The sequence below is a fragment of the Podarcis cretensis genome, assembly GCF_951804945.1.
Source record: "Podarcis cretensis genome assembly, chromosome: 8".
Taxonomy (NCBI): domain Eukaryota; kingdom Metazoa; phylum Chordata; class Lepidosauria; order Squamata; family Lacertidae; genus Podarcis; species Podarcis cretensis.
The window spans coordinates 72,008,481-72,022,322 of record NC_137177.1 but is presented as its reverse complement, the minus strand read 5'-3'; the positions used below and the strand labels follow the sequence as shown (position 1 = coordinate 72,022,322).

The 13,842-nt window shown below is 45.3% G+C and overlaps 1 protein-coding gene across 6 annotated transcripts in view; it reads left to right on the top strand.

The window, feature by feature from the left end:
• Positions 1-13,842, top strand: part of PLCH2 (phospholipase C eta 2) — a 310,582-nt gene that overhangs the window by 187,537 nt on the left and 109,203 nt on the right. For 5 of the 6 annotated variants that reach the window (XM_079986753.1, XM_079986749.1, XM_079986750.1 and 2 more), the window contains one exon: positions 13,448-13,594. In XM_079986753.1, the coding sequence (XP_079842879.1) occupies positions 13,448-13,594 (147 nt within the window). Of the gene's footprint in view, positions 1-4,864; positions 5,212-13,447; positions 13,595-13,842 lie in introns of those variants that run through there. The other variant, XM_079986754.1, reaches the window with a different exon arrangement.

Below are 13,842 nucleotides of genomic sequence, written 5' to 3'. Positions count from 1 at the left end.
GCGTGTCTCTTGCATCATCTCTTCATGGATACAGCTGCATTTGGCATTTAGTTGGATGGCATGAATTTCAAATCAGCCTCATAGAGAGGGTCACTTTGAGAAGTGATGGGGACAGCTACTGCTGGATCGTCCTGAAGCAAGGTTCTAATTCTTTCTGAGGATGCAGTGCTTCAGACTGCAGCAAGAACTTTAATAAACCCCCTCTCCCAGTTTCACCCAGAAAGGAATTAAATGCAATGAACAAAACAAAGGGTATTTTACAATATTTAAAAGCAAGTTATTATGCCCACCTTTACTAACAGCAACAGCGGTGAACTCAACTTTTTTTAAAAACACAACAACAACAACGCTGATGACAATGACAGTTTCTTGGACTAGCAGGTCAAAATGGGGACAGCATTAAAGAAATATCAGCTAGAAAAAGTAAGATTCAGTTGGTTTACGTGCTTGATCCCTCTCTCTTTTTTGTTTCAAATTGCAGCAGACCGAAAGCTAGCAAACCAAGTATTATGGCTTCACTCTAGCCTTTCTCCTTGACCTTTGAATTTGTTTTTTGGATATTGTGAGTGTGTCTAACTAGAAGACCTACTCAGAGTAGGTCCACTGAGATTAATGGGCCTTTGGTAGTGATGGCCATTGAATTCAGTGGGCCTACTCTTCGTAGGAATAGCATTGGGTACAACCCCAAGGTACCGTACTTTTCTGTCTATAAGACAAGTTTTTTTCCCATTTAAAAATGCTAAAAATTGGGGGTCGTCTTATACAGGGATAGTGCATAGGGGGGACATGGGATTGGTTGCTGCCGCGAGCCAGAGATTGTCAGCGGCTATTAGGCGCGTTATTGGTGGCTGCGGCAAGGGCTTGCGTTGATTTGCTGTCGCTGCGGCAATAGGGCATGCGATTGGCGGCGTGGGGACAGACGATAGGTGGCTTTTCCAATGCATGCGAGTGGCAGTGTAGGTCAGGCTCAACAACTATGGGCAATCCCCCATTTTTTTTTGTTTGGTGTCCCTCCAAATAGGGTGCGTCTTATACACGGGGGATGTTATACACGGAAAAATACGGTATTTCATCAGGCAAGGCTTCATCTGCAGACATCTCAGTTTGAAGTGAACTCAGGGCTTTCCACACAAAACCTGGGCATTCCAGAAGAAGAAGAAGAAGAGGAAGAAGAGGAAGAAGAAAGTGTTTTGGAGAAACTATTATTTATTATTAAATTTATATCCTGCTACTCTTTCAAAGGAGCCCAGGTGGTAAACATGTCAATACAGTTAAAAACTCCTAAAAGCAGTTTTGTTTTTTTAAAGTGATGTTTTGTGTATTTGTAAAGTTAAGAAGCCATATAGATGCATACTGTTTCTGCATGTTGGCCAGAAACTCAAGGAGCATAAGCAAAGGTCTCAATCAAGCCTCCATCCCCCCCCCCCAAAAAAAAATGCTGGACTGCATTGCAGGGGGTTGAACTAGATGAACCTAGGAGTCCCTTCCAACTCTACAGTTCTATGACAAGGAGGGAGATGTACCATAGGTTTGTACCAGCCCCAGATAAAGGATGCAGCAGAATTGCATCCGCTGTGGCATTGTGTTGCATGCCTCCAGACTGAAGATGAATGGCACTTTTGCATGTCTGTACTAGTTCCACATTAAACCTGTGGGTTTTTAAATGTCCTCCCAAAATACACATTTAAAAGTATGCGTTATTGCTGTTTAGATGCATATTTTGATATATTTAACCTGCCGAGCAATGGCACAGTGTCTCTCAGAATGTGGAGAAGTGCAGTGTTTGGTTGCTCGTTAAATTAGTCCAAGAGGTGCAGGTCTGGTCACTGGTAGTAGGAGCATGCAGAGATCAAATTGTTCAAAGCATCTTTGCTTCACACACCATTGCTTCTCAAATTAGGAGGCTCCCAATGGAATATCTACATGCAGGGGCAATTCATCGTGTTTCACCTCTTTAGGCAAACTGGGAAGTTCTGTCCTGCCATGCTGCCACCATCACCATACTGTACCTGCTGCTGCTGTCTATACCGCCCACTCTGCTGCTGTGCTCACCTTGTGCCCTGCCACATCTGCCACTGCCAGAGAAGCGCTGCCACCATTGGGTGTTGATTTCAGGTGAGATCTCTCCAATTTTGGGTGAGATCTTGCCCCATATTGATTCTGATGCTGGCACTGCTTCTCTGCCACTGGTGTGTACCCATCGGGCGGGGGTTGTTTGCCAGCTCAAGGGCTTCTGCCACCTGAGGCAGTGGCCTTATCCTGCCTAATGGCTGGGCCAGCCCTGTCTATGTGTGTGTGGCTGTTGTGCTTGCCTGAGGATGCTGTCAAAAGAGGCAAGAATAGTAACCACTTGTAATAAGCTTGGGTCCCACTAAGTACTTCAGCTCTTCTCCAGGGAAGAGATCAAAGACGAATTACGCCACGTCTTACCATTGCTCAGCTCACCCCATTTTTCTTCCTGGCACAATTGCCTACTGCCCTGGCTTCAGCCCCTTTAGGATGAACCAAATGTTAAGATGTATTTGCAGGCGCTGGTAACATGCCAAAGTAATCTTAAGTGTTTCGTTCCTCACTATGCATAAAAGCCAATCACTTGCAGAGTATTGTCTGGTGCAACACTGTTTTCATAGGGCTTACTGAACATATGCTACTTTTGATTTTGGAGTAGAAACTCAGAATTCTGGCAGAGTTCTGCTCCCCTCCGTCCCCCCTAAATTAGATGCAAAATTACCGTATTTTTTTGCTCTATAAGACTCACCTTTTCCCTCCTAAAAAGTAAGGGGAAATGTGTGTGCGTCTTATGGAGCGAATGCAGGCTGCACAGCTATCCCAGAAGCCAGAACAGCAAGAGGGATTGCTGCTTTCACTGCACAGTGATCCCTCTTGCTGTTCTGGCTTCTGAGATTCAGATTTTTTTCTTCTTGTTTTCCTCCTCCAAAAACTAGGTGCGTCTTGTGGTCTGGTGCGTCTTATAGAGTGAAAAATACGCTAGTTCAAAAACCCACCTATTCTTATACTATTCAACAGGAATATTTTGCCTTGCTTTTTATCCCTTGACACCATTCATACATGGATACATGCTTGTTGCTTCCTCTCCTCCTGAATTTGTCATGAATCCTGCCCTCCCACCTCAATCAGGGATCACACTAAAATGCTGGCATGTTTATGTCACTTCATCACCATGAGTTAGGCTTGGCTCATAATGTCGATGTCTCTGAAGGCAACAAAGAATGAATAAGTGAATGTTTTACAAGTAGTCTGAGCTCATTTCAGCTCTTTTGCGGAATGTACCTTGAACACTGAGGTTATTTTATTAATCCCTCTTAAGGATATATATGTGTGAATTGCAGAGTGTGGGGAGCCTTAAGGAGACAGAGCAAAGTGTTATACAAGTTCCACATACCGAAGTGCCCTTCATTTGTGCAACCATGGGTCTTTTTTCCTGGACCACCTTCTACAAGCGTTCCTCTGGACCCAGGGGTCAGCAAACTTTTTCAGCAGGGGGCGGGTCCACTGTCCCTCAGACCTTGTGGGGGGGCCAGACTATATTTTGAAAAAATAAATAAAAATGAATGAATTCCTATGCCCCACAAATAACCCAGAGGTGCATTTTAAATAAAAGGATACATTCTACTCATGTAAAAACACACTGATTCCCGGACCATCCCTGGGCCAGACTGAGAAGGCGATTGGGCCGGATCCGGCCCCCAGGCCTTAGTTTGCCTACCCATGCTCTGGACAGTACCACACATTACATGCCAAACTTTCCCTCCCCTCTCCCCTGGCAGAATTTGGTGAGTTTTAGCCAAACTCTCTTCATGTCCCTTGAAAATTCTCACATGTTTTGTCCAAGCGACAGCATCTACAGTTGCCTCCAAATTTCAATTTCAGCAAAATAGGCTATGGCAAAACACGAGATGCCATCCTATTATGCCTGGGATATCCATCCAGGTCAGTTGGGCACATGCAGTCTGAGAGAGACTGGCAGAGAAATCAAAAACAGAGCCTCTTTTCTTCTCTCTGGTCTCATTTTCCTGTGGCCACACTGCCTGCGCATGCACGCACACACTTTAAATCCCTTGAATGGATAGGGCAGAAGCTACGGCTTTGGGATTAGTGTATATGCAGGATTTAGCATTTCAAGCAAACATGTGTTGCTCGAGCTGGATTGCGGATTGCTTTTTCTCTTCCTCCCTTTGCTGGATTGAAAATGTTCCTCTAAAGATGCTGATTAAGCAGTTCAGACTCGAGCAAGAAGGCAAGAAGATGGTTTAAAAAGGATACCTTTTGATTTGGTACGTATAGCCATCGTCGTCATCGTCTTTTTAAAGTATACAACAGTATAGCGATAAGAGGACGAGACTCTCAGCTGCCTAGATGGATTCGAAGTGGCATTCAGAGCCCTCTATGGCCCTGGCATGGAGCAGAAAGAACCTCTCGTCGGAAGTGCAAAAGCAGGCATAGGAAATTCATTAGGATTTCAAGTGCTCTCTCAGTGCAGGATGCCTGCAGGGTTGGACTCTGAGTGGTCAAAAGGGGAAGCAGGATGTAGAAGAGGCAGCTGTGGCTTGAAGTAACAGCACCCAGAGCTCGCCGTCAACCAGTGACGATGGGAGGAGATCTAGCACCATGAATCAGAGGCCTTCCTTTTCCATCACCCCAACTGCCACGTTGCCTCTCAGGGGACAAATAATAATGGAGGCATCTCACCTTCCACCCCAACAACGTCTTAAGTGAGATCTTAATTTTTTAATTTTTTTTTTTGAGCGCCTCAAAGTGCTAATGACTTAGATTAGCAAGAAAACAATCTGGGAGTTTGTCTTCCAGCCTTGCAGAAGGACGGACAGAGGCCGAAGACTGAAGCTGAGAAATTGGCTGTGACTGAAAATAGCCTAGAACGACGTCTGACTTTTAATTCACAAGTAGAATTTAGCAGTCTGTGGGTTGGGTTTTCTTTTTTTTTATGCTTTATATTTTTGTACATGCCCTTACACCGGGACCTTGTAGTTGCCTGATCTGAGCCTCCTGGATGTGAGGCAGAAAAAACAACAACCCTTGCGCTGAACACAGAAGCGGCCTTGTCCTCCAAAATGGAACTCTCCAGAAGTCCTTTGTTCCAGAACAAGTTTTCGGTTGCCCGCCTGGCAGAGGAGTTTTTCTGGATCGGAGGAAGCATAGTAGCCACTCCCAAATGGAAAATGGGCCAGATGGGTAAGACACCGAACCTGCACACATCCCTGTTCTGCTCAAGACAATAACGTCTTAAAGGCTTTGGGGCTTAAGTGGTATTTAATGACAGCTTTGTCTATTTGTAGTTGTGGGAGGGGGTTGTACAAAGTGAGATGTATCCTCAGGCAATCATAAGCTATAGTCGTTCTGCTTCTTCAGTGATGTATCCAGTGTGGTGTAGTGGTTAGAGTGTTGGACCAAGACTTGGGAGGACAGGATTCAAATCCCCACTCAGCCATGAAGCTCACTGGGTGACTTTGGGCCAGTCACTGCCTCTCAGCCTAACCTACATCACAGGAGTGTTGTATGGTTTAAATGAGGAGGGAAGAGACTCATGCTTGCCATCTTGAGCTCCTTGGAGAAAAAGTTGGTATATGTGCAGTAAAATAAAAAATAAAATAAAATTGTTGGTTGTTACAGAAGATGTTTCAAGAACATTTGGGCTTAGAAAATTTTACCTACAGTTCAGCTAGTTTGGCATCTATACCATAGATACAGAACTTGCCAAACATTGTCCAGCTTTCCTGGTTAATTTCCGGTGCGCATTTCCACAAGTGCTCACTCCCCAGCCTTAGTTTGCAGAATGTTAATTGCGCCTCTGGTACAAAAGCTATTTTGCTTTTTGTTATACAGTCCCCAGACTGGACTAAAGGACCCTACAAGCTTCACTGCAATGTGATTTTTTAAATACATGATTTAGGGATGGATGTGAACAGGAGGTCCCCCCCCCCATGACCAATTGCATCATGGTGAAGAGGGGAGGGAGATTTTTGTTGGGATCACAGCTATGGAGGAAAGAGCAAGACCTCCTCTTCCCATCTACTGTGGTCCCAAAGAAAATGTCCTCTCCTGCCATGCTTAGTGTTTAGATTAAAATAAACCAGGTGTGGTTGCTAATCACCCATTTAGAGTAATGCTGGGGTGGAGAATCTGTGGCCCTCCAGATGTTGTTCAGTTCCAGCTTCCATCAGCCCCAGCTAGCATGACTAGTAGTCAGGGTGAAGAGAGCCATAGTCCAGCAAAAGTTGGTGGATCACATATTCCCCATCCCTGTGGAAATGTCTACTTTGGCCATGAATGAAGTTGGGTTGGCCATAGCAGTGTCACCACACATACAGCGGAGTGGGGGGTGGGCAGGGAGGAATCATACTACTTAAATAAAAATGCCAAGTCCTATTCTATGCAGGAAAATTAACATTGGAGTTTTTTTTAACAATGAAACCTCCCCACCCATTTTTCCAGCTCTACATTTCCCAGGTGGGTCCGGGAGAGACTCCTACCTGTACCTCTTGAAGAGCTGCACACATTAGATTTGTTTGTTGTTTAGTTGTTTAGACACATTAGATAATATTAATTTAATTTCTATACCTCTTAACAAAAATATCTCTAAGTGGCATACAGAAAACAGAAGCAGCAACAGGCAACTTAAAATGTTACAAAGATATCATTACATTAATACAAAGCTACTGATAAACAGACCACGACCAATTTACATGTGTCTGATATGTGTGCAGCCACTCAGGTGTGCATCCCAGCAACCTGGAAGTGGCCCGAAAAGGGGGCAGAATGGGGTAGGGCATCACACCCGATTACCCAGAATGCAACCCCCCTGCAAATCAGGGGGGGCCCTGTACAGTGGTACCTCGGAAGTCGAATGGAATCCGTCTGGAAGTCCGTTCAACTTCCAAAACATTCAGAAACCAAGGCGCTGCTTCCGATTGGCTGCAGGAAGCTCCCACAGCCAATCAGAACCTGCGGAAGCAGCGTCGGACATTCAGGTTCCAAAGCATGTTCACAAACTGGAACAATCACTTCCAGGTTTGCAGCATTCGGAAGCCAAAAACTTTCGACTTGCAAGGCGTTCGGGATCCAAGGTACGACTGTATATGAATCACTATCATTTCGTTTTCCTCCCAACAAACCCTCCCTCTCAGCCTCTGGGTTCTCACCCAGGACCCACACAAACTGTCAGCTCACCCACAAAAGTTCCACAACAAGAAAAGTTCCTGGAAACAGTAGTTTCCTGCTCTGGTCTTGCTTTTTATGGGCAGGTCCAAGGTGGGTGGTACTTCCTCAGGCTGCCCACAGCTGTGTCCCATTTTGCACTCTCCCCACCCAATTCCAGGTGCAGCAGGTTTGCTGAGTTTCCCAGGGGGGTGGGTCCAGAGGATGGGAAAAGGGTCTCCCTCCACTCAGCTCTTTTTTCACCCTCTGTCCTCTCCTTCATCTCCAGCTGCAAAGGATGCAGCTCAGAATTTCCTGCAGGATGGGTCTTTAGCTAGGATGCTCTCTGGCCTCTTCATCAGCCCAAGCCTTGTAGCTGGAGTCAGCCAGGGCCCCGCCCTCAGAGACCAGGTGGAAAAAGGCCTGCATGTCAGGAAGCAGGTCTGTCCAGGACTCACAGCCAAGATGAGCTCGAGGGACCAATGTCTGACTTGGTAGAAGGGAACTTGCAACATTTCTATCCTTGCTGTGGAGAGCATTCCAAAATTTTGTTATCACTGGATAAGGGAGTCTGTGTTACTGGACTGTGGATCTCCTGCAGCTGCAATCTACAAGCAAAGTGACCATGTAAGGACAGGGTTCTTATGCTTTTTTAATTGTCAAAAGTCCTTGCAGTAGTTTAATGTTTTGTGTTGAACTGGGTCTTGGGAATCACGGTTTCACATCCCAGCCCAGACTTGATGCAACCTGGCTCATCTGGGCATATTGTGCTGCTCATACTGTGCAGCGCTTTTGAGAGGCTTACAGTCTTGCCAGGTGCAGAGGCTTCAGATCCTGGCTCAAATTTTCACTGCGAGCTCCGTGGAGGAACATTGGGAATATAATACACGGCTCGTAAGTGCTAAATAAATCATTGCACGAAAGCGGTGATTTCTGTAAGTGCAAGGAAACCTTTCCTTCGTAGGGACCAGTTCACATTATGCTTAAGCTTCCAATGGCTCTGTTCCTCCATTCGATGCTGAATATGTCAGTTTCCCTTTATTAAAAAGAAGTGTGCTTGGGAATCGCTGCCACAGGTTTAGGTGGCTTTCCAAGACCTGTTAATGGAGAAGAAGTCACCTCTCAGTGGCTTTATGGAACCTGCCCACTGAATACCAGTTGCAGGAGAATGCCAAGAGAAGTCTGCAGTGTCTTGTGGGCTTTTTGGGGGTGCTGGGTTAGCCACAGTGGAAACAGGGCTTGGTTCTGGTCCAGCTCATATGATGCTGCAGTCATTTGCAGGTGGGACAGTGCCCCACTCATCTCAGCCAGCCCCCACCTGCCTACCTTATTGCAACCACTTCAGGCGGCAGCATTGCCTATTAGCTTCCTCCCTCTTAGTCTCAGTCTTGGCCATTGTAGAACTCAGCAGGGAGGAGGCAGATGGGGCAAAACTAGAATGTTGGCTCTGCCTGCCATTGGCTCTGGCGCCACCTGTTGTTGGTCTCCCTTGCCTTCTGCCCCGGTGGGTGGGGAAAAGGCGTCACTGTTGCATGGCGATCCTGCATGCGTAAACTAGTTCACTGTAGCACAGAGAGGAGAAAGTGTGATATGCAGCTTTGGGGGCTATGCAGAGTCTGCCTCCTTCCTTCTGGTATAGGAGTTGCTCAAAGGGGAAAATGCAGTTTTTGTAAACAGCCTGCAGCAGTGATGACACCATGTGTGTGTTTTGTGTCTCGTCTTCGCCAAGGATGGATGTTGGGTGGACAGTACCAGGCACTGACAGACAGTCCCTTCTGCAATGTGTGCCTTATTCTTCCAGTGAGAAGCAACCAGTTGCTCAGTGCTGCTTAAGCTCCCAGTATTCAGAAATAAAGCCAAGTCAGCTGCGTTCTAGTGACCAACAGGGGCAGGGGCAGGAGAGAGTTTGACCCAAGCTGGTCAGCTTAATATCTGTGAATATCTTTCCCCTTCCATTAACTGTTTTATTAAATTTAACAATGTAAATTAGAAACAATGTGACATTTTAGTGGCTAATAAATGAAATACAGTATTTCAATGTTCTCTTGTAATAGCTAAAATAATGCTAACAAAACAAAGATCAGATTTGGTGTAAAGATAAATCAGTACCCTATGGTGTTTTTATTATTTAATTTACAATAGAGTCACAGGCAGGGATGTTGGAGAAACAGAAACAGAAATGGGAGCAGAAATTGCTGGTGTTCACTTACCCATCTCATGTTCAGAATGGAAATCAGTCCTGCAAATGCAGCCAGTATTTGCTGTTGCTTTGATCCAGCAAACAATATCATCCTATTACTGTTGATTGTAACATTTTTAGAACTCTCTCTCTCTCTCTCTCTCTCTCTCTCTCTCTCCTTCACCTCCTCCTCCTCCTCCTCCTCCTTCTTTTTGAAGAGTGGGGGTAAACCCCCCCACACTGTAAACAATTTTCCCTAGAAAAATATGATTTAGCCTCCAGTTGAGCTGATTTCAGCGAATGGACAAGGGAGTGAAATGAATTAGTACCTTCACAATAACAAGCATGTCATAGCTCTATGTTCTGATAACCTCATCAGAGCAGCTGATACATAGCTCTTGCTTCAGGAGCCAAAACTGTGGATCTTTGTAGCATCTCTGATTTGCTCTTTGATGGATGCTGGGGTGAGCTGTTGGTCCAGTGGGTTAGCAAGTTCTATCAATAAGATGTTTCTGAAGACTGTTGCTTTAACAGTGCGTCGTTTTTTGTTCCGGGACACAAGTAGCTAATAAGCCTCTAAGAAATCAGTGTCATGTACACCTTGGATGAATGCTCCTGTAATGCCTTCTGTGAATACCACCAGCATGGCTGCGCTTTGCTATTCTTCTGGCCTTTCTTTGCTTTCATTCTTCTGTTCTTACACCATGAGGCTGATGGAGATGCAAGGAGGCCAAGCTAAGGATCAATAGCAAAAGAGTTCTTTATTGACCACAGGTGGCTTTTATCTTTGCCAAGCCTCATCTGGAGCACTGGCATGTTAGAAGCATACCATGTCCTTTTTAATGGGCCAATTCACTTTCATTTTAAAATGTGGAATTGACTAAAAAGCGTAATATGATCTGGGGCCAGGTAGCACTGGGCTGTGGGCAGCTTTCCAAGGTGAACCAGGAACTAGTGAGCCACAGCCCTTCCATAAAGAGGCAGGGTTGATACACAAACCCAAAGCCATTGGGCCCTCCTGGAGAGGAAGGCCTATAAAATACAACCTGTTCAGGTAAGGACCTGGCTCATCCAGAAGATCTCTTTGGCTCAAGTGTATTTCTAACCTGTTTGGGAAAGGTCTTGTCAAAGAGTGGGCCGGCAGTAAATCACACCGTTCAAAGTTGGATTTAACTCTTTATTAGACAAAACATGATCTTCACAGACTTGGCTGAGTGTCAAGGCTAATGAGCACAGCATCTCATCCCTGGTAGGGCCCCCACAGTACTGAAAGTCCCTGCCTCCCCAGGGCTTTTTCCAAGCAATCGGAGACTGTGCCTGCATGCAGCCTGCTGTTGCTCCACCCTTTCAGCTCTCTTCTGGTTCTGGGAGACAAGCAGGGAGGGGAGCTTGCCGCAGCAGGATAGGAAGACACCTGTGACTCTTCACCAACCTGACTAATCTCTGCCTATTGACCTCCCTTCTCCTCTGCTTCAGTTTCTGTCTCTGAGTCTGGACTTATCCTGGCCACTGACTCTCCCAGCTCACTAAGCCCTGTTACCTCTTCAACTTCTGGCAACTATTCCCAGTCTTCTCCCTCTTCTTCTCTCTGACCACTCATCGCCATCCCACCACCACTCCCCGGGCTCAGCCTTCTTTCTGTGGGGGTTCCCCAACTGGTTCCTCCTACCATCCCTCTGCATCCAACCAGTCCATGGCAAGTCTGCAGCTCAATGGTAGGTCATCTGCTTTGCATGCAGAAAGCCCTAGGTTCTATTCCCAGCCCTAGGTAGGGTTGAGAAGACCCACTGCCTGAAACCCTGCAGAGCTGTTGCATGTTGGTGCAGATATTACTGAGCAGGATGAATCAGTGTTCTGACTCTGTACAGGGCTGCTTCCTGTGTTCTTTGGACTCCCTGGATTAACTCCCACCTTACCTCTGACAGCAGCCTGCATCTCAACCCTGACATCTGGGAATCTTGGCTGTTGTGTGATGATGCCAATAATAAGAAAGGAAAGTGGAGGAACTTCTAATGGGGGGGCTTACAGTGCGAGCAAATTACCAAAAAGCAGTAATGGCTACTTTGGAATGAGTGACTAGTGGCATTGCTCAATCATGCTGAACAAAGCAATTTGGAAAGGGTTGTTAAGGTATCTTTGCCCTCTTGATCCACTTGTCCTGCCACCTTTTTCTGCTTTTTATTCTGTGCGCAAAGCATTAATAACAGTGGGAAAGTGTTATCTGAATCAATACCCACCTTATAACAATGACTCCTGACAGTGAGAAGCGGAGTTCAAACCTTTGGGGAGGAGGGAAACCTCAATTGCATAGTTTTCTATCGTACTGTCAGTCATGTATTCAGGCAGTTTAGCCATGAATGCCAAGCCCCAAATCTCAAATCTGGAGGATTAGAGCTGGACCCGTTCTTTGCAGTTGATGCTTTTGCAGCTAATTCCATAGTAACTGGTAATGCCCCCAAGGAACAGAAGCCTTACTTGGGCACTAAAACACTTGTGTGATGTGGGAAGAGCATGATTGTGGTCCCACTACCCTCTATGTGTTGGAGGAAGTGGAAATGGCACACTGCCCCATCGATCTCAGCCTGGCCTGTCAGCTCCCTTCTTCGTAGTCTCAGTGTTGACCTTGAGTGGAGGACTTAAGTAGAAAACTCTGCCCCTTGCCTGTTTCTTTATTTGTGCTGGTGGCCGAAGAATTATAAGCTAAATTTGTGTCTTGGCTCTGAAGGTTCTTTCTGCATTAGTGCGGCTTATAGTGAAAAAAAGAAAATTACTACCTACGTACTACATTAATTCACATTTGACAAATGATGTATGCAATGGAGGAGGAGCTATAGCTCAGCCATAGAGCTTGTATGCAGAAGGTCTCATGATCTAAATTGGTGTTTCCCAAACTTAGGTCTCCAGATGTTTTGGACTACAATTCCCATAATCCCTGACCACTGGTCCTGCTAGCTAGGGATGATGGGACTTGTAGTCCAAAACAGCTGGAGACCCCATTTTTGGAAACCCTGGTCTAAAACCCTGGAGAGCTGCCACCAATCAGTATAAGCAGTACAGAGCAAGATGGACCAGTGCTCTGAATGGTTATAAGGCAGTTTCCTATCTATCTTCCAGTAAGTGAATGTGAATGTCATGCAAATCCAAGCATGCAAATTGTTATCATCTTATTGGACAAGAAAAAATAATGCATGCAGATGGTGCATCAAAGGTATGAAAAGGCTATAAGTACAATGAAAGCGAGGTATGTTGAAAGTTGAACAAATTAGTGGTGGGGCACTCCTTGTTGGGGGCACTGTGCAGTCTAGGGACGCTGTGCAGCCCTCTCACAATTTTATTTGCTGTATTTGAATAGGCTGCTCAATTGCATTCTTAATGGATCATAAGACAAGCTATAGACTAATGCACTGGTAAATCACCAAATTGCTTTTCTTCCCAAGAGTAGGATACATTTCCCCCAAACATGGATAAAACCACCTTTGGGTGGTTGATGCTTCTAGTGTTTATCTTTTGCGCATTTGCCAGTCTCTGTCCTACCACATTTAAAGCCATAGGCAGAACTAGTTTTGAGTGTTTCTTGTTCCAGCGCTTAATATGCAGTTCTTGCCCAGAATCTGCATAAGTCTTCCATCTTCCTAGTCTGGAATTCTTTTCAGCAGCTGGCTGTCTCACACTGAGATGCAGTCAGGATCCAGTGTGCTATGGAACCATGTTGCTGTTAATTTTTAATGCTCTCCCTTCTGTACTAAAAAAGAAAAGTTCTAAAGCAATTTGCCCCGGTGTGTCTTTCTCAATTTCTATACGGTTACCAGAATGCTTACAATAATTCATGTGGCCCACGGGGTGATTCATAGGACTAGACTTCTACACTTTTTTTTTGTAGCTATCTCCTCCTTCTTCTCTTAACCATGATCACACATAAACATTGTATTGCCTTCAATGCATTTTGGCAATGCGTTCTTTGTTGAAGTGTAAGTGTTATCTTATGCATTTTTGGTGTGGTTTTTATACTGTAAACCGTCCTGTGATTCTAGGAATATAAATTCAATCAATTAATTGTCATTATTTCTTTCTCTCTCATTTTCTCTCTTTGTATAGTGGAAAAATGTATGAGTTCCATGCAAGCCGGTACTCAGATGATCAAACTCCGAGGCAGTTCCAAAGGTCTTGTTCGCTTCTACTACCTGGACGAGCACAAGTCATGCATCCGCTGGAGGCCCTCGCGAAAGAACGAGAAAGCCAAAAGTAAGTGTGCGGTGCACTATGGAGGGGGCTGCCACTCCACTCACATGACTCATTTCTGTGAAAGCATTTTGTTATAGGAATTCTACGGTCATATATATACATATAAATATGAATGTTCATAAGTGTACAAGGCAAAAACATACATAAGTATATAAACCAAGTACAGTGGTACCTCGGGTTAAGTACTTAATTCGTTCCGGAGGTCCGTTCTTAACCTGAAACTGTTCTTATCCTGAAGCATCACTTTA